At 45.8% G+C, this 26,370-nt stretch overlaps 2 protein-coding genes across 4 annotated transcripts; one reads left to right on the top strand and one right to left on the bottom strand.

Annotated features, from left to right (window-relative positions):
- The first annotated feature begins 13,570 nt into the window (after positions 1-13,570).
- On the top strand, positions 13,571-19,497 carry LOC123394973 (trafficking protein particle complex subunit 5). Of its 2 annotated transcripts, none has more exons than XM_045089883.1 (9): positions 13,571-13,818; positions 14,504-14,696; positions 15,929-16,017; positions 16,733-16,796; positions 17,347-17,424; positions 18,682-18,758; positions 18,841-18,907; positions 18,996-19,103; positions 19,192-19,497. In XM_045089883.1, exons 2-9 carry the CDS (start codon positions 14,625-14,627, stop codon positions 19,219-19,221), a joined length of 585 nt encoding a protein of 194 aa, XP_044945818.1. In that variant the 5' UTR covers positions 13,571-13,818; positions 14,504-14,624; the 3' UTR covers positions 19,222-19,497. The 2 variants fall into 2 exon arrangements, with proteins under 2 accessions (XP_044945818.1, XP_044945819.1); XM_045089884.1 differs by having other exon boundaries at positions 14,464-14,696.
- Positions 19,498-21,317: 1,820 nt separating this feature from the next.
- On the bottom strand, positions 21,318-25,761 carry LOC123394972 (disease resistance protein RGA4-like). 2 transcript variants are annotated; one of them, XM_045089881.1, is made up of 3 exons: positions 24,865-25,761; positions 22,282-24,375; positions 21,318-21,597 (listed from the first exon to the last, which is right to left on the bottom strand). In XM_045089881.1, the coding sequence occupies exons 1-2, from the start codon at positions 25,674-25,676 to the stop codon at positions 22,314-22,316; spliced, it is 2,874 nt and encodes a 957-aa protein (XP_044945816.1). In that variant the 5' UTR covers positions 25,677-25,761; the 3' UTR covers positions 21,318-21,597; positions 22,282-22,313. The 2 variants fall into 2 exon arrangements, with proteins under 2 accessions (XP_044945816.1, XP_044945817.1); XM_045089882.1 differs by having other exon boundaries at positions 21,318-21,649; positions 22,283-24,375.
- Between the last annotated feature and the right edge of the window lie 609 nt (positions 25,762-26,370).

Here is a 26,370-nt window from a genome sequence, read left to right as displayed (position 1 = left end):
TTAGGCCACTTACCGGTGGGGCCAATGCACCGCTGTCAATGACAGGGAGGCCCCACGCGATAATTAAAAATAATGTTTTTCTTAAATAAATAAATAAATAGATATATTAGTTAAAATAATTAATTAACATAATTAGAGTATGACACGTGGGTCCCTCGTTGAATTAAATAAAACTTGTGCCTATGACGTTCGGGACCCGCTGGTCAGTTGACCAGTCAAATGTGATGTCAGCATGACATCGCGATGATGTCATAATAGGATTTTACTAAATCTTTTAAATCTGTTTTTAATTCCTAAATAATTAATAAAACTTTGAAAATTAATATTAAATAATCCGTAAGTCAGATTAAAATAATTTCAACATGAAAGTTGATCAGCAAAGCGAGACGAACCCGGATACACGGCCCGTTCGTCTGTCACGCGTCCCTAGCAGAGCAAACATGGAACTTTTCCATCGTTTCCAGTGTAACCGGTAGTAGCCCGAGACCCGGAAAATATCGTCAGATATTCTTCCGACCCGTCTATGACGGATGTTGCTGTGTTAGCTCATGTCTAGCCTGCATATTTCCATGTCATGCTTTGTGTTGCACCGGTGCTATTATTTATTGTTTCTTCCCCCTCTTCTTACCGGTAGACCCCGAGACTGACGCTGCTGCCGGGTACATCTACGACCCTGCCGATCAGTCCTTTGCCGCAGAGCAGCAAGGCAAGCAAACTCCCCTTGATCATTCCTATATCACCTATGTCTTTCTTCCTACTGCTTGCATTAGTATTTTGCTACTGTTGTAGTTAGCTCCTATATCTGATGCATAGCCTGTTTTTGATGAACTGCTACTTTCAGTCCTGTACCTTTAATCTGCTTAGTATAGGTGGAGCAGTCATCCCCTCTGACCCCGTAGTTCAGTTGCCCCGCTTGTTTTCAAATCTCGATCTCTGATCGACGAGCCAGACCCGACACAGCACGTTCACCCCCCTTCGTTGTACGACGCTACAGGGATACTGTCGGGTACCGAGGGTGACACCTCGCTAAGTACTCCTGATGATATCGCTGTAGTATAGCTAGTCGGTCGTGGTTATCGAGGGTGATTCCTCTTTCACCATTCCCGATGACGTCTCTGTCGTGCAACCCCGCGAGTGTGGGACCCCCGAGGGTGATTCCTCTAAGCCCACCTTGACGGGTACATCGTTCGGGATCCAACGAGGGTGATACCTCGGATTCCCCCCCGATGTTACGACCACACAGTTACTCGACCATGTTTCTGGGATCATTGGTGTTTAGTTGTAAGACGGGTGGATTCCCGCGAGACTGTGTTGTTGGCCTAATTAAAATGCTAATGGATTTGGGTATTTGATCTGGGTTGGTCGGAGACCTTTTCGCACTAACCGGCTACGCGGGAAGAATTATGGGTACTCGACGTCGCGGTATCAGCCGAAGCTTTTCAGATGCCAGCAGTGTAGCGGCGCGCGCCCGAGTGGTCCCGAGATGCATCGCGCTTGTGATTAAGGGATGCTAGGACTGACGTCGGCCGCCCACGCCACGTGCAGGAGCGTGAAGGGGAACTGGGCCCATGACCCCTTTGTGCTTAGGATTTAGACCGGCGGGCTGGCCTCTCTGATTAGTCTTAGGTGGGGCTGCGACGTGTCGATATTCCGAGGCCGGGCAGGACCCAGAAAAGTATGTCCGGCCAGAGTGTTATCGAGCGTGACGGGACATGTGGTGCACCCCTGCAGGGATGAAAATTAACTATTCGGATAGCCGTGTCCACGGTTACAGGACGACTTGGAGTTGTGCCCCGATCTTTTACAACTACAATTGTTACTTAACTGGAATTAGTTTGCCTCAGGATTGCTTCCTTGCAGGGAGTCGAGGGAGGATCTTTAGGCGTGACCTCACTTTTATATTGCTGCAACAATATGACTATTTATGTGTTACCCCTGTTCTACTCCCGTCTATTGCTGCAAGACCCTGAAGATGCTAGTCTTCGATAGGACTAGGCCTTCTCTCTCTATTCTCGCATTGCTGCAGTCAGTCCACATATACACCCCCCTTCTTTGATACTGATGCATAATTAGAATAGTTCTGATGTAAGACTTGCGAGTACTTTGGATGAGTACTCACCGCTGCTTTGCTCCCCCCCTTGTCCCCTTGATCCGTTTGCTGCGACCAGATGATGAAGCCCAGGAGATGGAGGTCCCCGCCACCGACGACTGCTACCCCGACGGTGCCTACTACTACGTGGAGGCCGCTGATGATCAGGAGTAGTTAGGAGGTTCCCAGGCAGGAGGCCTCGCCTCGTTCGATCGTTGTATCTTTTGTGCTAGCCTTCTCTAAGGCACCCCCATGTTGTTTTATGTCTGTACTCAGATATTTGTTGCTTCCGCTGACTCGTGTGTTTATCGAGCTTTCGTATTCTAGCCCTCGAGGCCCCTGGCTTGTAATATGAAGCTGATGTTATTTTATTTGTGTCTAGAGTTGTGTTGTGATATCTCCCCGTGAGTCCTTGGGTTTGATCGTACGCATTTGCGTGTATGATTAGCGTACGATTAAGCCGAGGGCGTCACAAGTTGGTATCAGAGCCAACTTCCTGTAGGTAGCCCCCTTTCCAACTCCTTGGCCGAAGTTGAGTCTAGTGTTTGAAAAACTTTACTAACACTAATGTTGTGGCTTACGGGCCCACATCTCAATTGGGTGGTATTAGTATCTTTTACTCCTTTTCTATACTCTGGGCTCTACTTTCTCTTCTCTTTCGGGTCAAAGATTTTACTAACTCTAACATTAGGTTCTCGAATCACATCAATCCGGAGCGCTGGACTATCTACTCTTTTTCTCCTGAATATGTATTACACACACTGTCATTGACATTCGTCAATCTTATTTTCAGATGCGTCCCGCAAGACAGCACGTGCGCCTGACACAGGCCACCGAGACGACTGGGTTCCCGGCCATTTTGGTCGATCTCCTGACCAGGCTGGGATATCGCTCGTACCCCGAGTACACCGTGTTCGAGGATTTCCACGAGTACAACCAGTGCCAGTATCAGGCTGAGGTTCGCATCTTCGACCAGAGGGGCGGTGAGACCCTCGAGCGCCACGTGTTCTGTGGTATTGGAGTGTCGGTCGAGATGGCCGTCCACGATGCGGCCTACATCGCCATCACCCGACTCCGTGGAGCGTACCCTCACCTGGAGGAGAGCCCTTTCAGATACATCCCGCATGCTCCTGCTGGGGATGAGACTGGGTCTGATCTCACTGCCTACGCTTCTGACGTTCGGGAGCGCAGCGACCGTTCCTACGTCGCTGTCTGCGCCCCCTACGTGACGCGTCGGTACGACGCGCGGATTCTGGTGCAGTACACTGAGGCAATGGATCGTGCTTTCCGAGCTCTGACTGTGGAGTTGTATGCTACGCGCGCTCGTCTTTACGACGCGTTGACAGAGCTGCATCCATCACACTGTCCGAGGGTTCCACCTATGCGCATCCGCGAGCCGAGCAGGACAGAGCTACCATTAGCTCTCGAGTGGACTGATGTTGGGGGTAGAACCCCTGCACTTGGACCTCAGCTGCTCGACTGGATGCGGTACCCTCACCAGAGTCACAACGGGACACAGGGTCCTGTCCCTACCTTCTATCACCGCCAGCTACCAGGATTCGATCGTCCTCTCCGACGTTGATGTAGCCTTATCGCTACATCTCGTTGTGGTACTCTTCCACCGCGTGCCTGCGCGCCGCCTAGTGAGTCCAGGGTATCGTCAAATGCGTCCGGGCTATCGCCAAATTTCGAGTTTTTAATCGTTAGTCTGTAATCGAACTTATGTATGGGTCTGTATGTCGAACTCAACTACTATGGAGTATCTATCGCATTTCCCTTTCATTATGCTTGATTACTTCATGAATGCGTGCGATGCCTTTCGATTACTTTAAGCTAAACTACCCGTGCTAAATATTTAACAGGATGGTTAGACCAGCTGGCCGCCCGCGTGGCCGTGCCAACGATGCACCACCCCCGCCTCCTGAGTATATGTCGGGGATGATCCAACAGTTTGAGCTGAACCGCCAGTTTATGCAAGGGCTCATGGATCAGTTCCAAAGGCCGAACATGAACCAACCACAAGGCGTGACACTGCAAGACTTCTGCCGTCTCAACCCTGCGATCTACCGCAGCTCAACTCAGCCTCTTGATGCTGATGACTGGCTCCGTGACATTTCTTATGAGCTAGAGTCTGCCAATGTGCCCCTAGCAAGCTATGTCAACTTTGCCGCCTACTTTCTGAAGGGTCCCGCTGCTCAATGGTGGGACAGCCACAGGCACTCTCAGCCCGATGGAACTATCATCACTTGGGCAGAGTTCAAGGCTGCTTTCCGTGCTCGATACATTCCCCAGGGAATCATGGATCGGAAGAAGCATGAGTTCCGCAACTTAGTCCAGGGCAACAAGACTGTGGATGCTTATCAGCGGGAATTTCTGGAATTATCTCGCTATGCTGAAGAAGACATTGCGACTGATGCACGCAGGCAGGAGAAGTTCCGTGAAGGCCTCCACCCTGATATCAAGCTGACACTCCTCGTTCAGGACTATGCTGATTTCGCCACCCTCGTGAACAAGGCTATTCAGGTTGAGACTGGTCTGCAGGAATACAAAGATAGCAGCAAGCGCAACCGTGACATGGGCTCATCTTCGGGCTCATCTGCACAGAAGCGGAAGATCTGGATTCCCAACAACATGTACCATGCACCTGCTCCTACTCCGAGGCCGTCCTATGCTGCACCTCGCCTGCCTCCTCCACCACCTAGGCAGCCGAGGCTTCCAGCTCCACCACCTCGAGTTCCTCCTTCCCGTCCTGAGGACGGGCTGTGCTTCAAGTGTGGCCGTCCAGGTCACCGTGCTAGAGACTGCAGGCAGAATCAGAATCAGCTGGCACTTCCCGCAACTGGCCGTGGCAACAACCAGAACCGCAACTTCAACACTAAGCCAGCTTATGTTCGTGGTCAGGCCAACAACATTGATATGGGTCAAGCTCAAGACCAGCCTGCTACCGTGATGGGTACACTTCTCGTTAACTCAGTACCTGCTTCTGTATTGTTTGATACAGGAGCATCGCATTCCTTTATGACGGAAAAATTTGCATACATGCATGACATTAGGAGCGAAGAGATGAACCTCCCGATAGTGGTAAACACCCCTGGGGGCGAATGCCGAACCTCTGTGATTTGCCCCCATGTTCCAGTTGAAATTGAAGGATTAGAATTCCTTGCCAACCCCATCCTACTAAAGTCATCCAACATTGATCTCATATTGGGGATGGACTGGTTGAAAGCTCATACGGCGTCGATCGTTTGTGCCACCAAAACCGTCCACCTCCTACACCCTTCAGATGAACTAGTAAGCTACCATGCTCATCTCGTCCGTAATGCTGAGGCACGGCTGTATGCCTTAAATGCATTAAATGCGTCGCCTCTTGAAGGGATTGAAAACATTCCAGTGGTCCGAGAGTTCCAAGATGTCTTTCCAGAAGAACTTCCGGGGATTCCCCCTGCTCGAGCTGTCGAGTTTGTCATTGACTTGGTACCCGGTACCACTCCTATTGCCAAGCGTCCTTATAAAATGCCACCACATGAACTCCTTGAACTTAAGCAAGAAATTGACAACTCGCTCCGTCTGGGTTTCATCCGTCCGAGTTCCTCTGCTTGGGGAGCACCTTCTCTCTTTGTTAAGAAGAAGGATGGGACAAATCGATTGGTTCAAGACTATCGTCCTATCAACCAGGCCACTATTCAAAACAAATATCCTCTCCCTCGGATAAATGATTTGTATGATCAACTTGCTGGTTCCACCGTTTTCTCTAAGCTCGACTTGAGATTGGGATACCACCAGATCCGTGTTCGCAAGGAGGATATTCCAAAGACCGCCTTTGTTACTCGATATGGATCATACGAGTACACCGTCATGTCCTTCGGCTTAACCAATGCACCGGCAACCTTCTCTCGATTGATGAATTATATATTCATGGACTACCTCGACAAATTTGTCGTGGTATATCTGGATGATATTCTGGTGTTTTCGAAGAACAAAGAAGAGCATGCTGAACATCTTCGTCTTGTACTGGATAAGCTTCGGGAGCATAAACTCTATGCGAAGTATTCCAAATGTGAGTTCTGGCTAGACGAAGTGACTTACCTTGGTCATGTGATTTCCAAGGATGGTATTGCGGTCAACCCCGAACGAATTCAAGCTATTCTTGACTGGACTCCCCCAAAGAATGTCAAGCAAGTTAGAAGTTTTCTCGGACTCGCCAGCTATTGCCGTCGATTCGTCGAGAACTTCTCCAAGATTGCGAAGCCCTTAACCAACCTGCTTCACAAAGGTGTTAAGTATGAATGGACTGATAAATGTCAGGAAAGTTTCCAGGCACTCAAGGACAAACTGACGTCCGCTCCAGTACTTGCTCCTCCAGATACGAAAAGGGATTTCGTCATATACTGTGATGCTTCTCGTCAAGGGATAGGTTGTGTCCTAATGCAGGATCGCAAGGTGATCGCTTATGCTTCACGTCAACTGCGTGCTCATGAAGAGAACTACCCAGTTCATGATCTCGAGCTTGCCGCAGTCATTCATGCATTGAAGGAATGGCGACAATACCTAGTCGGTAATCGCTGTGAAATCTACACCGACCATCAAAGTTTGAAGTACTTGTTCACTCAACCGGAGCTGAACCTGCGTCAACAAAGATGGATGGAGCGTATAGCAGATTTTGACTGTAGTATATCATATACCCCTGGCAAGGCTAATGTAATGGCTGATGCCTTAAGTCGCAAGTCATACTGCAACCACCTCCAGGTTCATCAGGTTCACGATCGTCTGCAAGAGGAATTCCGTAAGCTGAACCTCCACATTGTTCCTCAGGGTTACCTTGTTCCCCCTCCTGAAGAGTATCAAAAGATGAACCTTCGTGTTGTTAATCAGGGTTCCCTCAGTAACCTAGTGGTTGAACCAGATCTTGTGAGCTCCATAAAGAATATACAAAACTTTGACGATGATGTCGACAGGATTAAGAGCTATATTGCGAAGGGTAAACCCTCCTTTTTCACTGTTGATGAAGGTGGCGCCTTGTATTTCAAGGGTCGCCTATTCGTTCCAAATAAGAAGGAAAATCTCAGGATGACTGGGAAGGTGATGGAAGAAGCTCATGACACACCATTGTCTATTCACCCGGGTAGTACCAAGATGTACCAAGACATCCGGCAAAGATTCTGGTGGCCCAATATGAAACAAGACATTGCACGCTATGTGGCAGAATGTGATATATGCCGGCGTATCAAAGCAGAACACCAAAAGCCTGCTGGAACTCTGCAACCTATCTCTATTCCCGAGTGGAAATGGGATCACGTTGAAATGGACTTCGTCACTGGTTTTCCCAGATCTCAGAAAGGTAATGATGCTATTCTTGTCGTCATTGATCGACTGTCCAAAGTTGCACATTTCCTAGCCGTCAAAGAAACGATTAATGCTAGTCAACTGGCAGATCTTTATATGTCAAGAGTTGTTTCACTTCACGGTATTCCGTTGGTAATCAGTTCGGACCGTGGCAGCTTGTTCACTTCAAAATTCTGGGAAAGTTTTCAGAAGGCTATGGGGACTCATCTGTCCTTCAGCACGGCATTTCATCCTCAATCCCAGGGACAAGTTGAACGAGTCAACCAAATTCTCGAGGACATGCTTCGAGCTTGTGTCATTTCTTTCGGTAAGAAATGGGAGGAATCTCTCCCGTATGCCGAGTTCTCTTACAACAATAGCTATCAAGCTAGTCTGAAGATGGCCCCTTTCGAAGTATTGTATGGGCGAAGGTGTCGGACTCCTCTGAATTGGTCAGAAACTGGGGAACGATCACTCTTCGGTCCGGATATTATTCAACATGCCGAAGATCAAGTGCGCATTATTCATGAGAATCTGAAGGCTGCTCAGTCTCGTCAGAAGAGTCAGTATGACCGTCATCATCAAGATATGGTCTATCAACCTGGCGAAAAGGCTTATCTTCGTGTCACACCAATGAGAGGTGCACACCGTTTCGGAATCAAGGGCAAGTTAGCTCCTCGTTATATTGGTCCTTTCACTGTTCTCGAAAGGCGTGGAAGAGTGGCTTATCAATTGGAACTACCGGCGAACCTTTCTCAGGTTCACGATGTCTTCCATGTTTCTCAGCTCCGTCGCTGCTTCAAGGACCCTATTCGAGCAGTGGATCACGATATGCTTGAGCTACAACAAGACCTCTCTTATAAAGAGCATCCGGTCCGCATTCTCGACCAAGCTGAACGTAAGACTCGTCGCTGGGTCACCAAGTTCCTTAAGGTGCAGTGGTCAAATCACTCTGAAGATGAAGCCACTTGGGAACGCGAGGATCATCTTCGCGATGAATACCCCGGGCTCTTTCCATCTACCTCTTAATTCTCGGGACGAGAATTCTTGTTAGTAGGGGAGAATTGTGACATCCTCGACTTTTGCTACAGTGATTATTGTAATTAAGCTACAGTGATCAACCGCTAACGATGCCACGTCATAGAATTCCCATCTCAGACCCGCGTTGATTCGCGTCTGTCCGGATTAAAAGGTTTGGAAACAAAAGAAAAGTACCTTATAAGTTCATTACGAATATTAAAAGAATAGGGATATGAAAGATAGGATTAAAAGTACGTATAATAATTTGTAAAAGAAAATATAATAAGAGAAAGTGTTTCAAAAGAAAAATTCAAATAGTAAATTAAATAATAAAAGAAAGAAAAGAAAACTGAAAGAAAGAAATGATAAAAGGGAAAAGGTAAAACAAAATAAAAACAAATCTAAAAAAAAAAGAGAAAGCAACTCCCTCCCCGGCCCAGCTGGGCCACCCACCGGCCCAGCCGGCCACCTCCCGCAACCCTAATCCCCCCTGGCGACCCCCACTCCCCTCGCTACTCCCTCCCCCCCTGTCACGCCGCCGCCAGCCACCCCCTCGTGGGGGGGCCCCACCCCACCCACCGACGCTCCCCCCCACGCTCGGTCCTCTCCCCCCCACGCCCACGAGAGGACCCCATCTCCCCCGTGACCCACGCCCCATCTCCCTCCCACGACCGAGCCCCTCCACACCCCGTCGCCCCCCTCCTCTCCACCTCGCCTCCCCTCCTAGATCCTCCACCGCCGGCGGCCACTCCTCCCGCCGGCAGCCCCCCCCGGCGGCCACTCCTCCTCCCACCGGCGGCTCCCCTCGGTCCCCCTCACCACGCCGGCGAGCCGCCCCCCACGGCTCCTCTCCTCCCGCCGGCGGCCTCCTCTCCCCACGGCCGCCTCCCTCCACCGACCATCCTCTCCCGGCGCCCCCCCCACCTCTCGGCCTCCACCCCGCCGGCAGGGGCGCCGGCCACCTCGCCCCCCCCCCATCTCGGCGGTCGGCCCCTTCCGGGAGGTCCCTCTCCGGCGGCCCTCTCTACGGTGGCCGCCCCTCACCGTCGGCGGCTCCATCTCCGGGGGGGCCTCCTCACCGGCTCCTCCTCGCCGGCACACCCGTCTCCACCGTCATCTACGTGCGAACTCCGGCTTCACCGGGCCGTCACGTCACCGTCGGTGAGCCCCTCCTCGGGCTCCTCCCACCGTGTCGATCTCCTCGCCGCCCCGGTTCCGTTCCGGCAAACGGGGCCTCGATCCGTCGAGGGTAGACTCCGTTAGGAGGGATTAAAGTTTAGGTTCTTCCAGGTGGTGTTAGAGAAAGTTGTTCTCTGTCTCTGTTAACAGAGGGAGATGAGTGTTGAGAGAAAAGAAAAATGAAAAAGAATAAATGGTGTATTAGATGCGTATGTATGTATGTATGTATGAGATGTGATGTATGTATTTGTGTATTTGGATATTTAGAGGAATACGGTATTTGCACGGATAGGTATCTAATAAAAATAAATGAGGAAATAACCTTAGGCCACTTACCGGTGGGGCCAATGCACCGCTGTCAATGACAGGGAGGCCCCACGCGATAATTAAAAATAATGTTTTTCTTAAATAAATAAATAAATAGATATATTAGTTAAAATAATTAATTAACATAATTAGAGTATGACACGTGGGTCCCTCGTTGAATTAAATAAAACTTGTGCCTATGACGTTCGGGACCCGCTGGTCAGTTGACCAGTCAAATGTGATGTCAGCATGACATCGCGATGATGTCATAATAGGATTTTACTAAATCTTTTAAATCTGTTTTTAATTCCTAAATAATTAATAAAACTTTGAAAATTAATATTAAATAATCCGTAAGTCAGATTAAAATAATTTCAACATGAAAGTTGATCAGCAAAGCGAGACGAACCCGGATACACGGCCCGTTCGTCTGTCACGCGTCCCTAGCAGAGCAAACATGGAACTTTTCCATCGTTTCCAGTGTAACCGGTAGTAGCCCGAGACCCGGAAAATATCGTCAGATATTCTTCCGACCCGTCTATGACGGATGTTGCTGTGTTAGCTCATGTCTAGCCTGCATATTTCCATGTCATGCTTTGTGTTGCACCGGTGCTATTATTTATTGTTTCTTCCCCCTCTTCTTACCGGTAGACCCCGAGACTGACGCTGCTGCCGGGTACATCTACGACCCTGCCGATCAGTCCTTTGCCGCAGAGCAGCAAGGCAAGCAAACTCCCCTTGATCATTCCTATATCACCTATGTCTTTCTTCCTACTGCTTGCATTAGTATTTTGCTACTGTTGTAGTTAGCTCCTATATCTGATGCATAGCCTGTTTTTGATGAACTGCTACTTTCAGTCCTGTACCTTTAATCTGCTTAGTATAGGTGGAGCAGTCATCCCCTCTGACCCCGTAGTTCAGTTGCCCCGCTTGTTTTCAAATCTCGATCTCTGATCGACGAGCCAGACCCGACACAGCACGTTCACCCCCCTTCGTTGTACGACGCTACAGGGATACTGTCGGGTACCGAGGGTGACACCTCGCTAAGTACTCCTGATGATATCGCTGTAGTATAGCTAGTCGGTCGTGGTTATCGAGGGTGATTCCTCTTTCACCATTCCCGATGACGTCTCTGTCGTGCAACCCCGCGAGTGTGGGACCCCCGAGGGTGATTCCTCTAAGCCCACCTTGACGGGTACATCGTTCGGGATCCAACGAGGGTGATACCTCGGATTCCCCCCCGATGTTACGACCACACAGTTACTCGACCATGTTTCTGGGATCATTGGTGTTTAGTTGTAAGACGGGTGGATTCCCGCGAGACTGTGTTGTTGGCCTAATTAAAATGCTAATGGATTTGGGTATTTGATCTGGGTTGGTCGGAGACCTTTTCGCACTAACCGGCTACGCGGGAAGAATTATGGGTACTCGACGTCGCGGTATCAGCCGAAGCTTTTCAGATGCCAGCAGTGTAGCGGCGCGCGCCCGAGTGGTCCCGAGATGCATCGCGCTTGTGATTAAGGGATGCTAGGACTGACGTCGGCCGCCCACGCCACGTGCAGGAGCGTGAAGGGGAACTGGGCCCATGAACCCTTTGTGCTTAGGATTTAGACCGGCGGGCTGGCCTCTCTGATTAGTCTTAGGTGGGGCTGCGACGTGTCGATATTCCGAGGCCGGGCAGGACCCAGAAAAGTATGTCCGGCCAGAGTGTTATCGAGCGTGACGGGACATGTGGTGCACCCCTGCAGGGATGAAAATTAACTATTCGGATAGCCGTGTCCACGGTTACAGGACGACTTGGAGTTGTGCCCCGATCTTTTACAACTACAATTGTTACTTAACTGGAATTAGTTTGCCTCGGGATTGCTTCCTTGCAGGGAGTCGAGGGAGGATCTTTAGGCGTGACCTCACTTTTATATTGCTGCAACAATATGACTATTTATGTGTTACCCCTGTTCTACTCCCGTCTATTGCTGCAAGACCCTGAAGATGCTAGTCTTCGATAGGACTAGGCCTTCTCTCTCTATTCTCGCATTGCTGCAGTCAGTCCACATATACACCCCCCTTCTTTGATACTGATGCATAATTAGAATAGTTCTGATGTAAGACTTGCGAGTACTTTGGATGAGTACTCACCGCTGCTTTGCTCCCCCCCTTGTCCCCTTGATCCGTTTGCTGCGACCAGATGATGAAGCCCAGGAGATGGAGGTCCCCGCCACCGACGACTGCTACCCCGACGGTGCCTACTACTACATGGAGGCCGCTGATGATCAGGAGTAGTTAGGAGGTTCCCAGGCAGGAGGCCTCGCCTCGTTCGATCGTTGTATCTTTTGTGCTAGCCTTCTCTAAGGCACCCCCATGTTGTTTTATGTCTGTACTCAGATATTTGTTGCTTCCGCTGACTCGTGTGTTTATCGAGCTTTCGTATTCTAGCCCTCGAGGCCCCTGGCTTGTAATATGAAGCTGATGTTATTTTATTTGTGTCTAGAGTTGTGTTGTGATATCTCCCCGTGAGTCCTTGGGTTTGATCGTACGCATTTGCGTGTATGATTAGCGTACGATTAAGCCGAGGGCGTCACAGCTGATCCCCGAAGCCAAGCCTTGAGGCTGACTACGACATGGCTTGTTTATTCGCAAGCCGTCCCGAAACAGCTCAGACTCGGCACACGACCAAGTCTGCCCTCTTAGCACCGTTTGGGGGTGTTTCGACCTTTTTAGGGGGACACATGGTTTTGGAACCCCGAGCTCTCACACGCTTCGCTATGTACAATAAAATTAGAAAAAATAATTAAGAAACTTAAATTTTTCCGTTTTTGTGATAAACCTTGGTGAATGTGAAGGTTTGGGCAAACAAACTGATGCTTCGAAAAGACTATTGTTGGAAGCATTTTGGAGCATCAATTTTGTTTTTTGTCCAGATCTCCACGAATGTCATTTCATTAGAAAAAAATGCAGGAAGTTAAAACATTCATCAATGCTTGTCACAAAAAATTGAAAAGATTTACTATTTTTTTTGTTTTTACTTTTCATCATAGAGCATGTGAGCCGGGGATTAAAGAGCACTTCCGTTTTTAGGAGCCTTTTTAATACTGCTTGACATTTTTAGGGATTTTTTTGCATTTAAACCTTGAATTAAAAGGCCTGGATGGCTGAAATGGCTCAGAAGGCTGAAAATGAACGAAGCCCAGCCCACAAGCGTGTGTCGGGTCATGCAGATCCTTTTACTGCCTCCATTTTTAAATATATTTTTTTGTTTCTAAATAATTGTAGTCAGGATGAGTTTTTTTAACTACAATTATCTAAGAACAGGGGAGTAGTCTTTTTTAGAGATTTCACTATAAACTACATACAGATGTATATAAACATATTTTAAAATATACATTCATTTATTGTAATCCATAATGATCTTTTTAAAAAGACTTGCATTTAGAAACGAAGAGAATATGTCGCATGCTAGATGGTTTTCAAACTTAAGCCATGAAAGGGCCAACATGGACCCTGCCAGGCCTGTATATTGACCAGGTTTGGAGAGTAGAGTAGATCCCCATTTCAGAATTATCCAAAAAAAAGATCCCTATTTCAGAAAAATTACCACAAAAATCCCACCTCTCCCTTTCCTCTCCCCTCTCCCTCTCACCTCTCTGGTTTACTACTCGTCCCGCTCACACCCGACCTCGCCTCCCGCCGGATCGCCGCCGGCCCCGCCCGCCAGCCCGCCGTGCCTCTCCCCGCCCCCACCGTCTCCATCCAAGCCGGTTCCGGATCCAGGCCGCTCCGTCCCCGCCCGCTCCCCCACACGTCAATCTCGGCCGCCCCCGTCCCGCCCTCCCTGCGTGCAGATCCACAGTCCTCGACATCCCCGGCTCCCGATCTGCCCGGCCCGCGCTCCTCCGCGTCCGCTGGTACTGCCGCTTCCATCTCTGGTTCTTCTGCCGTGCGAGCAGAAATGACGCCGCTGTTTGCTAGAGTAGTATTTCCCTTTTCATCATGCTCCGTATGCCATTGCTGCTGCTGCTGTGTGATGCCATGCTCGCAAACAAATTGTGGCTTTAGAGCCTCTGAGACGCTAGGACCGCATGGCCTGACCTAAGAATGTCTGAAGGTGCAATGAATTTCAGTGGCCCCATACAGATCACTGTAACGAAAATATCACAATTCTTCACTTTTGCCATCGGTCCATAGTCTAAGATGCTAAGAAAGAAGGACTTGTAGTGAAGATGTTAGGGAACAGGCATGTACACAACTGTACTTAAATAGCATCGCAAGAACATGCAAATTGTGTAATAAGAACTAGGAGTATTTCGTCTTGGCATCTTACGGACTCTAGAGCAATAGTTCTGTTTGTGTGTATGGCATATCAGTTCTCCCCAGATGATTTCAGAAACTGCCTACCTCTTATATCAGTTTTCATTATCCTTCAATTACTGCTTATATTTGTTCTATGCAATTTGCTCCCTACCATTACTGTAGAGCACCTTTCCAGTATGCTGAACACATAATTGGTTCATGGACTGAACTCTAGTAATGGGCATCATTCAATGGTGCAGTTTACATGTCTCAGGACCTGCCTCACTTCTACCTTTGCAGTATAGAAAGAGGTAACCCAGGAACCCCTGTACGGTCTCAGCTTGGTCATAAGTATTTCGACAAACCCCAAGAAATCTGAAGAAACCCGGAGGAAGGGAGAACCCAGAGGAGGCCAGACAAGATGATCGGCGTGGGGAAGGCGAAACAGTATGCAAACGTGCTCGACAAGCCTCTCGGTCGTGGCAGACAGGAGGTACGCTTGTTGCCCACCTCAAAATCCCTTCAGATACCATGAGTCAGGTATAGGTAACTGAGGCAAGTTCACGGGTTCGGCGAGTAGTTTGACGGGAAGTTGTTTCAGATCCTGGACAATTATATCGAGCAGCATGACTGTTTTTTACTATGGTCTGTAACTGTGGGGGTGTTGTTTATTTTTTGTTATGCAGTAGTATGCAATTGGAATGCGAGTCTAGTTGAAAGTTGAAACCTAATCCATGTTGGTAGTGGTAGCTGTGAGGAAATATGCAACTTGTATGTCCTGGAGGCCAAGGACGGCCAGTACAAATATACCAAGTACATGTGGAAATATACACAAAATCTCTAATGAAAATTGGAAATAACACGTCCTACAAAGGAAACTAATATATATGTCTTAACAGTAGCTTCCATTGGAGACGTTCTGAAACTATTGCCCAAGCACACTAGTTCATGTGTTTTTCAGGAATGGAAGGAAATACGTTGATATTATGCATATCAACAAACTGTATTGAAGTGGAAGTTACTGTGCACCTCAGTGATACTTTCAATTGGATAATTTTTGTAGAGCTAAAATGTTGCTTTATTCTACCTTGATGGCAAAATGCAAAATGTGTACTTGCTTAGTTCCTGAATGTGAAAGAGTTTGACTGTAAAATGGAGTGACATTCATTCTTTTCATTGGTATTTGCCTTCCTGAAGTTTGATTGAAGCTTTTGACAGGAGCCATTTGTATTTGTGCCAATATATTTTTGTATCATGCAGACAAGTTTCTTATACCAAGTCATCACATTAGTACTACATGAAAATACTCCCAAGTGATTTCTCATTTTTCTCTGAAGTACATTCAAGTGAGTGTGAACCTAAACTGTAGTTGCTTTCCTGTAAGCACTAAGGAGGACCCATTTCTTGAAAAGGGCCAAATGCAATAACAAACAACAACTCCTTGCATTAGTTGAGTTGTTAAATAAACAGCATAAATATATTGAAGTGAAAGTTACCATGCACTTAGTGATACTTGGATATATTTTTAGAGCTAAATATATTGCTTCTCCTCTGCCCTGGTTGCAGTATGAGAAGTGTTACTTGCTAAATGTGAGTATTTGAATGTAAGATGCAGTGGCACATTCAGTCTTTCTGTTTATAGTTTGTAACTTGTGGCGAAACAATATTTTTGCTTCCTTGTTTTGTTTTTGTACATGCTTAATAAATGTTTTTTGTATTTCATAGGTCAGTTTGAGTGCGTTTGCATTCTTGTTCTCGGAGGTAGTTCAATACAACCAGACTCAAGTTGACAACATTGCTGAGCTGGAAAGGAGGTAGTCTCTGTTTCTTATTCACACATCTGCTCATACTGTTGATGAGCATGTTCTAGTTCATGGTAAAAAAGAAAACCTGTGGTCTAGTTAATTTTATCCATACTAACTAGTTATTCACTGTCCTATGGCAATTCGTTTTGTGCCTGATGAACCTGTGAGACTGATGAACTAGTTATACACAAGGTAGGCAGTTTCAGTTCTCTGAGACTGATGAACCTGTGTTCTAGTTCATGGTAGAAAAATACTTGGTTGGTACCTGGTAGTGGGTGGTACAACCTTTTTAGTTAGTACATGGTACTCTTGGATATACAGGTCACATAAGTTTCCAGGTGCTATGTGTTGCCACTTACTGTATGCTAGTGTCTTAAATCATACAGAATTTCAGATAATGTAAAGGTTCACAGTTACTTTTTCATATGTTGAGATGTTTCTCTGATATGCCATATAATGTGACTGACATCTGGTTGGTCCAATTTCTGCAGCTCTAATGTTTCAATGTATCTACTTGTTGTGAATTGTATTTGTCATTTTACCATATAAGATACTATCTCGTTACTTCTCATTGGAGAATGGAGACGGTAATGTTATTGTGTTAATTCATGCAAGGACGTTTGATAATGATTCTCACTAGAAATACATTGCTCGATTTTCATGGTTAATATTTATTGATGCTTATCGTAACATCTGTTTCTCTTCTTTTATGATTTGTACACAGGCTGGAGGACGCTGGTTATGCTGTTGGTGCAAGAGTTCTTGAACTCCTATGTCACAGGGAGAAGGTTTGATGCATAGTCATCTTATTCCATGATTTTCTTGGTCCAGAATATGGCTTTGTAGTAGAGTACTTGTCTATTGCTTCATATACTTCCTCGCTTCTTTGTTGTGACTTGTGAATGGCATGCCATAGTCATGGCCTTTTACTTGCATAACTTCTTTTGGATAATAACTTGCTGCTTGTATCACTTGTCTTCCTTTAAAGAGGAAATCATAGCACAATATCTGTAGCACATCTAAAATGCAGATAATGATCCATCTGGATAGAGTTATCAGAAGAATTTGTAATTTGGATAAAAAATCTAACCGTAATGTTAGATGAATTTTTGAACTGATTGAATAATAACAACTTAGTGTGACCTCATCATTTTTTGTGGACCCCATAAATATGATATTCAATTAATCATAGGCTATCATTTCTCTCAGGGTTCCATGTGTTCTCCAAGTTTACATCATTAACCTCCTTTATTGACTTATTGTATACATACTTAATGCTTTCTGTAATTTTTTATTCTGTTGAGATAGTCATGTTAGTAATGATAATAATCAATCCAGGGGAATAGACGAGAGACTCGACTGCTGGGCATTTTATCATTCATTCACAGCACGGTATGGAAAGTACTGTTTGGAAAGGTAATCTATTCTGCATATCAATCTTCTTTTATTCCTATTCTGTCCCACAATAGTTGGAGTCATTATCATAACTGTAGGCGTTTTTGTAAAGGTTGCACTTACCTTTTTAGTTTTTCCATTCACTGTGCACTTTCTTTGTTGTCCTCATGTCCTGTCAAAAGATTGCTGGCTGAGCTTATTTGTTAGTGGTCTGATTGCCTGAGTATTGTTAAGCTTCATGCACTAGCCAACGCAACCTAAAGTCCGAACTGATGGGAAGGGCTAGGCAATCCACATATACACTTCAACAAGTATCATGACTGATAAAATGGTCTATACCTAGCTGCCTTGGTGTTTGATATTTCTGCCAGACTACCTAACCAAGAACACCTCAACAATGTAATTTGATTTCTGTCTTTCTGAATTCTGACTTGTGATTTGAAAAATGAAATAAGTCAGGATGTTGTAATAGCATGGAAGTCAAAAAGACAGTATTATCATTTTCAATAATTTCTCTCACAAGCATGAGCACTAAAGAAGAGCTTGGATGGAAATTTAACATGAATGATGTTTCAACATTTTGGTGCCATTTGGAATGTTATTATTCAGCAAAGAAGACTCTTTCGAGTAGTGTTCTCCTAATTCCCACTCTTTGTAGTAGTATGGCCTAATATTCTGTGTTTTTAAATGATGCACTCATTTGGATAGCGTTAGCATATACCCCGTATTGATCGTCTATGAGAAGAATAAACTAGAAATATATAATCCCCATTCCCTTCTATGCCCCGCATCCCAGGTGACTTGACCAGCTTACCATTGCTCTTTTGTTATACTACCTCTGTCCTGGTTTATTGGTCACCTTCGTATTTTGTGCTAAATTTTGACCATAGATTTAACTAACAAAATGTTAGTGCATGTCACCAAAAATTATATCGTTGGATTCGTATTGAACATAGTTTCTAATAATATTATTTTTTGTCACATGCCATTAACATTTTGTTAGTTAAATCTAAGGTTAAAGTTTGGCACAAAATACAAAGAGGACCAATAAACCAGGACGGAAGTAATACATACTTAGGCTGGTCCTCAAACCCCCATACAAGAAGATTTATGATACTCATATTTAAACTACTTTCTGTTGTTGTGTTAAAGAAGAAATTGACGCATTCATTTATAGTATGGGTTGAGAGTGAATAGGGGCCTGGTTATGTTCTCATCACTGGACTGAGTTTGCTTATTTGATGCTTATCCCCGAAGATGCTTTCTTATTGTTTCCAGGTGGCTGACTCGCTTGAGAAAGGGACAGAACATGAGGATGAATACATGATTAGTGAGAAGGAGCTTCTTGTTAACCGGTTTGACGAACTTTCTTTTTAACTCCTATATTTTCCCTTCCTCTGCAAGTCTAAAACCATGGGTTCCATTATGTTTGATCAGGTTCATTTCCGTGCCGAAAGACATGGGAGCATTCAACTGTGGAGCTTTTGTTGCAGGGATTGTAAGGGTGGGAGCTCCAGCTCAAATATCCAAGTCAAAACATGTCTTGTTGGATGAACAATTGGTGCCTGAACACGTTTTTGAATTTCTTATAGGGCGTATTGGACAACGCTGGCTTTCCTGCGGTGGTGACGGCACATTTTGTGCCAATTGAAGGCCAACAGAGGCCCAGGACAACGATCTTGATTAAATTTGCTGAAGAGGTAAAATAGATTATGAAAGGCAGCAAGAGTTTGGGGCCAATGTTTTAACAGTGAGCTAACGTTGTTTGAATAAATTGCTCATTTTCAGGTTATACACCGGGAAGCGAGGCTCGGCTGAAATTTCTGCCATCTGTGTACACCTTGTTGCGAAAGATTGTTTTTATCCGCAAAGTTAATCTCCCATAACTTGAATTTTTCACTTTGTTCGTTCTACCTTGTATGGAAGGAGCGTCCCAGCATTCTTGTTTGCAAACTATTAAAACTCTCCGCCCTGCAATGACGATTTGTTAGTGAAATTGGGCAAGATATAGTGATATGTGCATGAACCGCAAACCCCCGGAATGTTCAGGATATAAATATAACATTTGGTGAATGCAACATTTATGTGCCCGTGCACATATAAATGTAACACAAGCTCCTCTGCTGGGTTGTGCCTCCGCTGCCGGTTCAAAAAATTTTGGCTGCTTCATCAACAATCAATCAAAAAATAAGCCAAGAAACCTATTTTTGGATCACAATGGCAGATAGCTGTGCCGGCCGGGGCAAAATCGACAAATTTGACCTTAGGGCGTAAAAAATTCACAAACTGAACTGTATTTGAAATTTTTTTTGTTCAGCTGACCCTTTTGTGTGGCGCCTGATAGTTAGACGCCACACTAAAATGTGACGCCTAACGCTTAGGCACCACACTGCCATCTCTGTGCCGTGACGCATTGTTCACTAGCTGTACATCGGGTCACCTGCTCCTCTCGATGTTAGCCCATGCTGTTCTGTGACTGTCAGCCTTCTTATTTCCACTAATGCTGCTACTAACCCGCACGCCGAGCCAGCACCGATACGCTGATTCCGTGTGTGTGGCCTGTGAATCTTTTTAGCAGTGGCATCAATATCCGCTTGTAGCATGGTTGCATAAGCATGTGAAATGCTGTTGGGATTGCAATGAGATAAGCGAAAGGTATCTGGATCGCGCCTATTCCTTTGTCCATGGTGCCGTCGACTTGTATCGTCAATGTCATTAGCAGCGTGAAGGGCATGTAGATGAGCAATCAGCTGATGAAGATTGGAAGCATTCGAATGATGGCCCTTGTTAACTCCTCGATTTGAGTGGTGCTACAGAATGAAAATGAATTGTTATCTCTATCAAATATATTCAAGATTTTTCCAGGAATATACTAAAAGGATTATAGTTGACGTCTTGAGCTAAAAGGATTATATTTGCTTTTTTGTTTCTTGATACAAGTGCAGAAGAGGAGAAAAGGATCGTTGATTCTTGACCATGAGACTGAGATTTCGTCAGAATTTCTCATGATGAGGCATGATCAATGAGGATTTGGCTGCTTCTTTAACTTGCTCGCCCCCTTTCTTGTTTAATGCTTGGAAGTCATAAACTATGTAATGAGATTTCGTTTGATATTACATCTTGGACTCTTGGTAGATGTATCTTTTTGCTGAGGCGATAGAAAATTCTCATTTTCTGTGATGCAGTTCTTCCTAGGAATCATGGACGCAGCAACCTTCAGTGGACCGATCGAGTTCATAAAGAGCGAGCCATCTCCGGAAATGAAGCTGATAGCACCGGCAGCGCAGTCCATCATTGCTGGAATAGCAGCCTGGCTACCATGTGCCTTCATACAACTAGCCAACAATGCGGCACGGCACACAGATGGCAGTGTGGCGTGCAATGACTACAGCTAAGGTGCCACACTGCTGAGGAGGGTGGGGTCGGACGCCTGCGTGCCCGAGGATGTGATGCCTACGGCTAAGGCGTCACACAATGCAGTGTGACGCCTAACTGTCGGGCGCCACACAAAAGGGTCAGCTAGGCGAATTTTTTTCAAGCGCAGTCTAGTTTGTGAATTTTTTGCGTCCTAGGATCAGATTTTGCCGCCGGCCGGCATTCAGTACTACGGAGCTCAGCAAAAAAAAAAAAGTAAGCCCTGTTTTAAAAAAAACTTTGGTGGGTGCATTTTGCAAAATATCATGTCTTTTTTCTTTATCTCTCTCTTTTTCTTTTACTGGAAATGTGCCGTGAATTTTATCAAAGTAAATCCTGTTTGAGTGAATATAAGCAAGACACATACGAGGCTGTTTTTAACTTGGGTAGATGTTGGTCCAGTAAATGAGTTGCAACATTAGCCATCATTGGCAGTAACAGGCAGTTCAGCCTATCTAGTAAGTGGATTACATTCTACCCATAGCATATGCTGCACAACAAAAATAAACAGACACCGCTGATTATTTTTATTTAAAAAATGTCAGAATAACTCTTCTGGTGTCAGCACCCAGGGGTGCACACAACCAATTGTTACCAAGTCATAGTTCAACCAGTCATACAACAAAAATAAAGATACAAGCAAAAGGCATTAACCCCACTAAGATCTCAGGAATTATGAAGCCTGTTCCTTAACCATGACCCATTTTCAGACATAAATCCTCCGATAATTTGTCCCAGCTCGTTGCTACACTCCATCACGGCCTCCTGCTGATCCGCCCGTTACAACATTGACCATGACTGTAGCCAGTTGATAGTGATACATGTACATAGCCTGCAGATGATTAGAAATATTATTATTTTTGGTCAAACACAACATCATTGTGGAAAGCCATATGGACGAACGTAAAACGCTTACACCAACAAAAGTAAGAGATCCTAATGCCCGCGGGACTTCTTAAGCCAATTCCCAAATATACGAGCAATTGAATTAATGTGGCTTAAATAGAAAATCTGCTGAATAAGTTACCAATTAAAACAAGAAAAATGTCAGTGAAGGAATAGACGACGAACGGTCTTCTCCTGATCATGAAAGGCATAAAGCATACTGCTATTCCAGTTCTTTTTTCCAAGGTCATATTTAGCGAGCATTACTCCTCGAAATAAGTACCATAGTTTGACTTTGAGAGGAGTGAGTAAGTACATATATGCCTACTTCGACACCTAAAACCCATAGTAATAAGCGCCTTATACATCGAGCTAACTGAAAATGTCCTAGATCAATAAAAATGTCACATATAAAGACACCCCTTTCATTATTAAGCTGCACAGTGGTTAAATCAGCACAAAGGACATTCCTCTCCACTAACTTATTGCCAAAAATAGGCCGCCTAAACTCCAGAGGAAGGTTGGAAATTAGGGTCATACATCACGTAAAACTACAGAAAAGTAAATCGAAAAAACTGACCAGCATGCTGAATCAAGGATCGAGATCCTTCTTAAGACACCACAATGCTGCTCGCCGACTCATTTAAAGGAGGACAAACTTCAGAAATCCCCATACGACTGAATGCTGGATTCAGTTGATCATTTGAACTCTCTGCTTCATCACCAGATTTGAACAGCAAAACTTTTGGCCCATTCGGGTGATCCTCAGCGGCCTTCTCCCATTGTTTCTGGGTTTCTTGACTGACTTGAGGATGAAGGATGACCTCCTCAAGATGTCCGAAACATTCAATATTGATGACAGAAAGGTCATTTATATCTTTGCAAAGAAGCTGGAGTGTGACGAGAAACCGCATAGCTCCTTGTTTGATTGTGGGGAATGTCGAATGTTGCAGCTCAAAACAAAGGCGTAGAAGCCTGGGCAGTGCATGAACTTCTATACTGAAGTCCTCAATTTCGTGAGCAATCAGTTTTAAATACTGAAGGTGCTTCAAACTACTCAAAGCTTCAAGAACACCAGCTGTAAGTTTACTATTCGAAAGGCAAAGCTCCTTGAGACCCCGAAGTGATACAACAAACTGAGGCAAGGTAGTCAAGTTGCCATGTAATTTCAGAGAGCTGAGGTAGCTGGGTCCTTGTATGGAATCCAGGAAATCTCCAGAGCATTCATCGAAATGAAGCGATAGAGAACGTGCAGTATCACTGTTTTCATCCTTTTTGTCCTGAATGAACTGTTGAATGGCCCTCATAAGATCGGACCAGTCAGTGCTACTTGCAGTTGCAGATGGCTTACACCAAATCTTCACCTTCCTCAATCTATTCATATGACCCATGAGATGAAGAAACCCTTCACTTCCATCGGTGATAAATCCTGCTAGAGTTTCGATGTTACTTTTTCCTTCCGAAAGAAACTTCTGTACTTCATTGCCTGTCTTCTTTTTGAGGAAAACACTCTTTTTATAGACTTTGCCTGAAATCCTAAACTCTCCCAATATGTGCATTAAACAGGGCAACAAGAAAACTTCCACCGGCAGTATATTTACCTTTGTTCTCCTCACATCAAGTGCCTCCAAATGCTCCAGTTTTGCAATATCCTCTGGAAGTTCGGTAACACTACCCCCAAGGCTCAGATACTTCAGCAGCAGCAGGTTGCATATGCCTTTGATATGATCATCCTTCAAGTCATCACATTTTTCAAGATCAAGGACTCGCAGCAGTTCATACTTGCTGAAGTTGAGTACAGTTTTACATGCGTCCCCGAAGATTGTCAGGGATCGGACAAGTGATAAATCAATATTCTTTAATCTGTCACCATCCTTGGCATTTTTATGATGGAGAGAAAGCCGACGGGCATATTTGCCAGCCTCTTTCTTGTCATCACAAAACAAAGTTACAAAGTTCTGAGAGATTGACAACTGCAAAATGAACTCACGCATCATGCCATAAGTTTGGCAAGTCTTAACATTACCATTGTTGCTTACACCGATGGGTTCGATGAGGTTCCGGTCCATAAGCTCGTCGAAATTTTCAGCTGCAAGTTTCATGGCATCACATGAAGCTTGGGTTTCTACAATCCCCTCAGCTGACCATCGCCTCAACAAGCTTTTCTTTCTCATGGGATGATCACTCGGGAACATGGCAAAATATAACAAGCAGGCTTTGAGAGCATGCCCGTCCAGGCTGGCGTAGCTACGCATCAGAGCCCGTCGCATATCACCAAAGGTCTCTCCATTCTCCATATGATAACGAATGTTGTTGCATGCATCTTCACATGTACGTCCAATCGGCCAACCAATTGATTTCAAGAACTCACCCATGGTAATCAGGGCAAGGGGCTGGCCATAACATTTGTTCAGAATTGCTGTTGTATCAGGCTGGTCGTAATGTAAATATTTCTTCGGGCAAGCTTTCTCGGAGAATAATCGCTTCGAGCATTTTTCATCGAGCCTACTCATTCTGTGCACATAGCCGTTCTCAGAGCTGCAGGCACTAGCAACTGACTGAATGGTTGTCGTCACCACAACTCTGCTGCTACCATCGTTGCCATCTGGGAAAGCTGGTTTGATTTTTTTCCACTGAACTTGCGTTTGAATGTCATCGATTACAATGAAATATCTGAAAAACAAATCAAGAAGAAAAAATGATTTAATCTGCATCCTTTCTGAAGCCAGCTATACATAACGACTTTGCTACCAACTACACCCGTGGTCGCAGGGCCGCAATTTCTCACACTAGCTACATAAAATGTAGAGAAATTATCAGGTTCGAGTACATCTTTCGGTTTTAAGAGATTAAAACTCATAGTAGAAAAAGAGAAACATTAGAGAGTCACTCATTTTAACCATGATAACAGAAGAACACATAGTCTGCTTATTTTTCAGGGTTCAGGGCTTGCTTACAACAGCACAACAAAGTAATTAAGGAAAGCTGAGATATTATTACTACCGTTGACTCTTTTGAGTTTTGATTCAGCACACTTAGTGCTAGCAAGGTGATACCAAATTGATACCTTTAGTGCTAGTAATTAGAGCTCTCTGGATTAACAAGTCAAAATATGAAATGAATCGGAGAAGAATAAAGGAGATAAGTTCTAGTAGTAATTACCTCTTGTTGGCCAACTGATTTCTGACTTGTACGCACAGCTGCGAGACATTGGAGGTGTCGAGCAGCAGAGTTTCCTGGCAATCAGATCCGAACTCCCGGAGCATGTCCGCCAGCACCTCCCCCGGGCTCTTGAGCGCGGCACACACCCACGCGCGCTTGTCGAACCTCTCGCCGCCGGCTTGTGTTCTGTACACGTCGGCGGCGAGAGCAGTCTTCCCCAACCCCCAGCACCCTACGATGGAGATCACCTTGAGCTGCATCGGCCGCCCCTCGGCCGCCTCCGCCAGCTGCTCCAGGAGCTTCGCGCGGTGCTCCTCGACGCCGACGAGATCCGCGTCGACGAGGCGCGGATCCGAAGCAGAGGAGGGCGACGGGGCAGCACCGGAGGTCTGGGCGGGGACGGGGTACCTCTGCCTCCGGTCGTGCGCCTCCACCACCATCTGCTTCATCCTCTGCAGCTTCTGGGCGAACTGCAGCCCGGTGAGGAGCGTCTTGGGGGACTGCACGCGCCGGCGGAGCAGAGAAGACTGCTGCTTCCAGCTCGCGCGGTACATGAGGCTGTCGATGCAGTCCTCTATCCCGTGAGCCAGCTCGCGCAGATCTTCCATGGACAGGAGCAGCAGGGCTGCTCCATGGTCGTGTCTCGGCGTGTTGAGCTCCATGTCGATGGAGCGGACGATCATGCCCAGCTCCTTCTCGAGGAATTTGATGTCCCGCATGATGTCCTTGCTCAGATTCCAACTCTTCTCAACCAGCGAGAAGAGCTTCGGCAGCATAATCTTGATGGAGCCGCTCAAGATGGCGGCCTCCATCTCCGTCTCCTAGCTACAAGCTCGGCTGCTCGAGCTCGATCGATCCGCAGCTCTCCAGTATGCGTCCAGTGGTTGACCAAGAAGAGGATATCTGTTAGGAGCTGCTAGCACGGAGAGTGCATGGACGAACCGGATACATACGACTTTGAAAATTCCATTTCCAAATGCTAAAAAATCTGAAAAAAAGTTACAGGGTACATCTCTGTGTTCTATTTGCATGCATAAGTTTTCACAAAAAAATATTTCTTTCCTTTGACCTTTGAAAAAAGATAAAAAATTGTGTCTGAAACACTATTTAGAATAACTGAAATTTGTCTTTTTTCAAGACAAAACAAAAAGACATTTTTTCACAAAAAAAGTGTGCCGCACACCCAACTTTGTGATCATACACATCTATGCGTGAAGTTTTTATTTGAATTTTTTGACACTTTAAAACTGCTTAAAATGTTTTTTTAAATAGGTTCATATGCCCATGGGTTCAGGTCCTGCGAGAACTCAGAGCATCACCCTCTCATACATACCCCGAATGGATCAGTGTCCGTACAAAAACCACCTAGACGGATGCCTCAAACCCATGCTGAACGGGGTATCTAGCCCAAATATGAAGCTTGATATGGAGAGGTCCAGGGGCGACCAGTTGCATCCGTCATGTCCGATTGACGACCAGGTCCCACATATAATCGCATGAAACCCA

Source organism: Hordeum vulgare, chromosome 5H (assembly GCF_904849725.1).
Source record: "Hordeum vulgare subsp. vulgare chromosome 5H, MorexV3_pseudomolecules_assembly, whole genome shotgun sequence".
NCBI classification, from domain to species: Eukaryota; Viridiplantae; Streptophyta; class Magnoliopsida; order Poales; family Poaceae; genus Hordeum; species Hordeum vulgare.
This window is presented reverse-complemented; position numbering and strand designations above follow the sequence as displayed.

Coding starts and splice junctions, on each gene's coding strand:
- LOC123394973 (XM_045089883.1), top strand. CDS start 14,625: ATGATCGGCGTGGGGAAGGCGAAACAGTATGCAAACGTGCTCGACAAG. Junction 16,018..16,732: donor ATTGCTGAGCTGGAAAGGAG/GTAGTCTCTGTT, acceptor ATTTGTACACAG/GCTGGAGGACGCTGGTTATG. Junction 18,759..18,840: donor AAGGAGCTTCTTGTTAACCG/GTTTGACGAACT, acceptor ATGTTTGATCAG/GTTCATTTCCGTGCCGAAAG.
- LOC123394972 (XM_045089881.1), bottom strand. CDS start 25,676: ATGGAGGCCGCCATCTTGAGCGGCTCCATCAAGATTATGCTGCCGAAG. Junction 24,376..24,864: donor AATCAGTTGGCCAACAAGAG/GTAATTACTACT, acceptor TTTGTTTTTCAG/ATATTTCATTGTAATCGATG.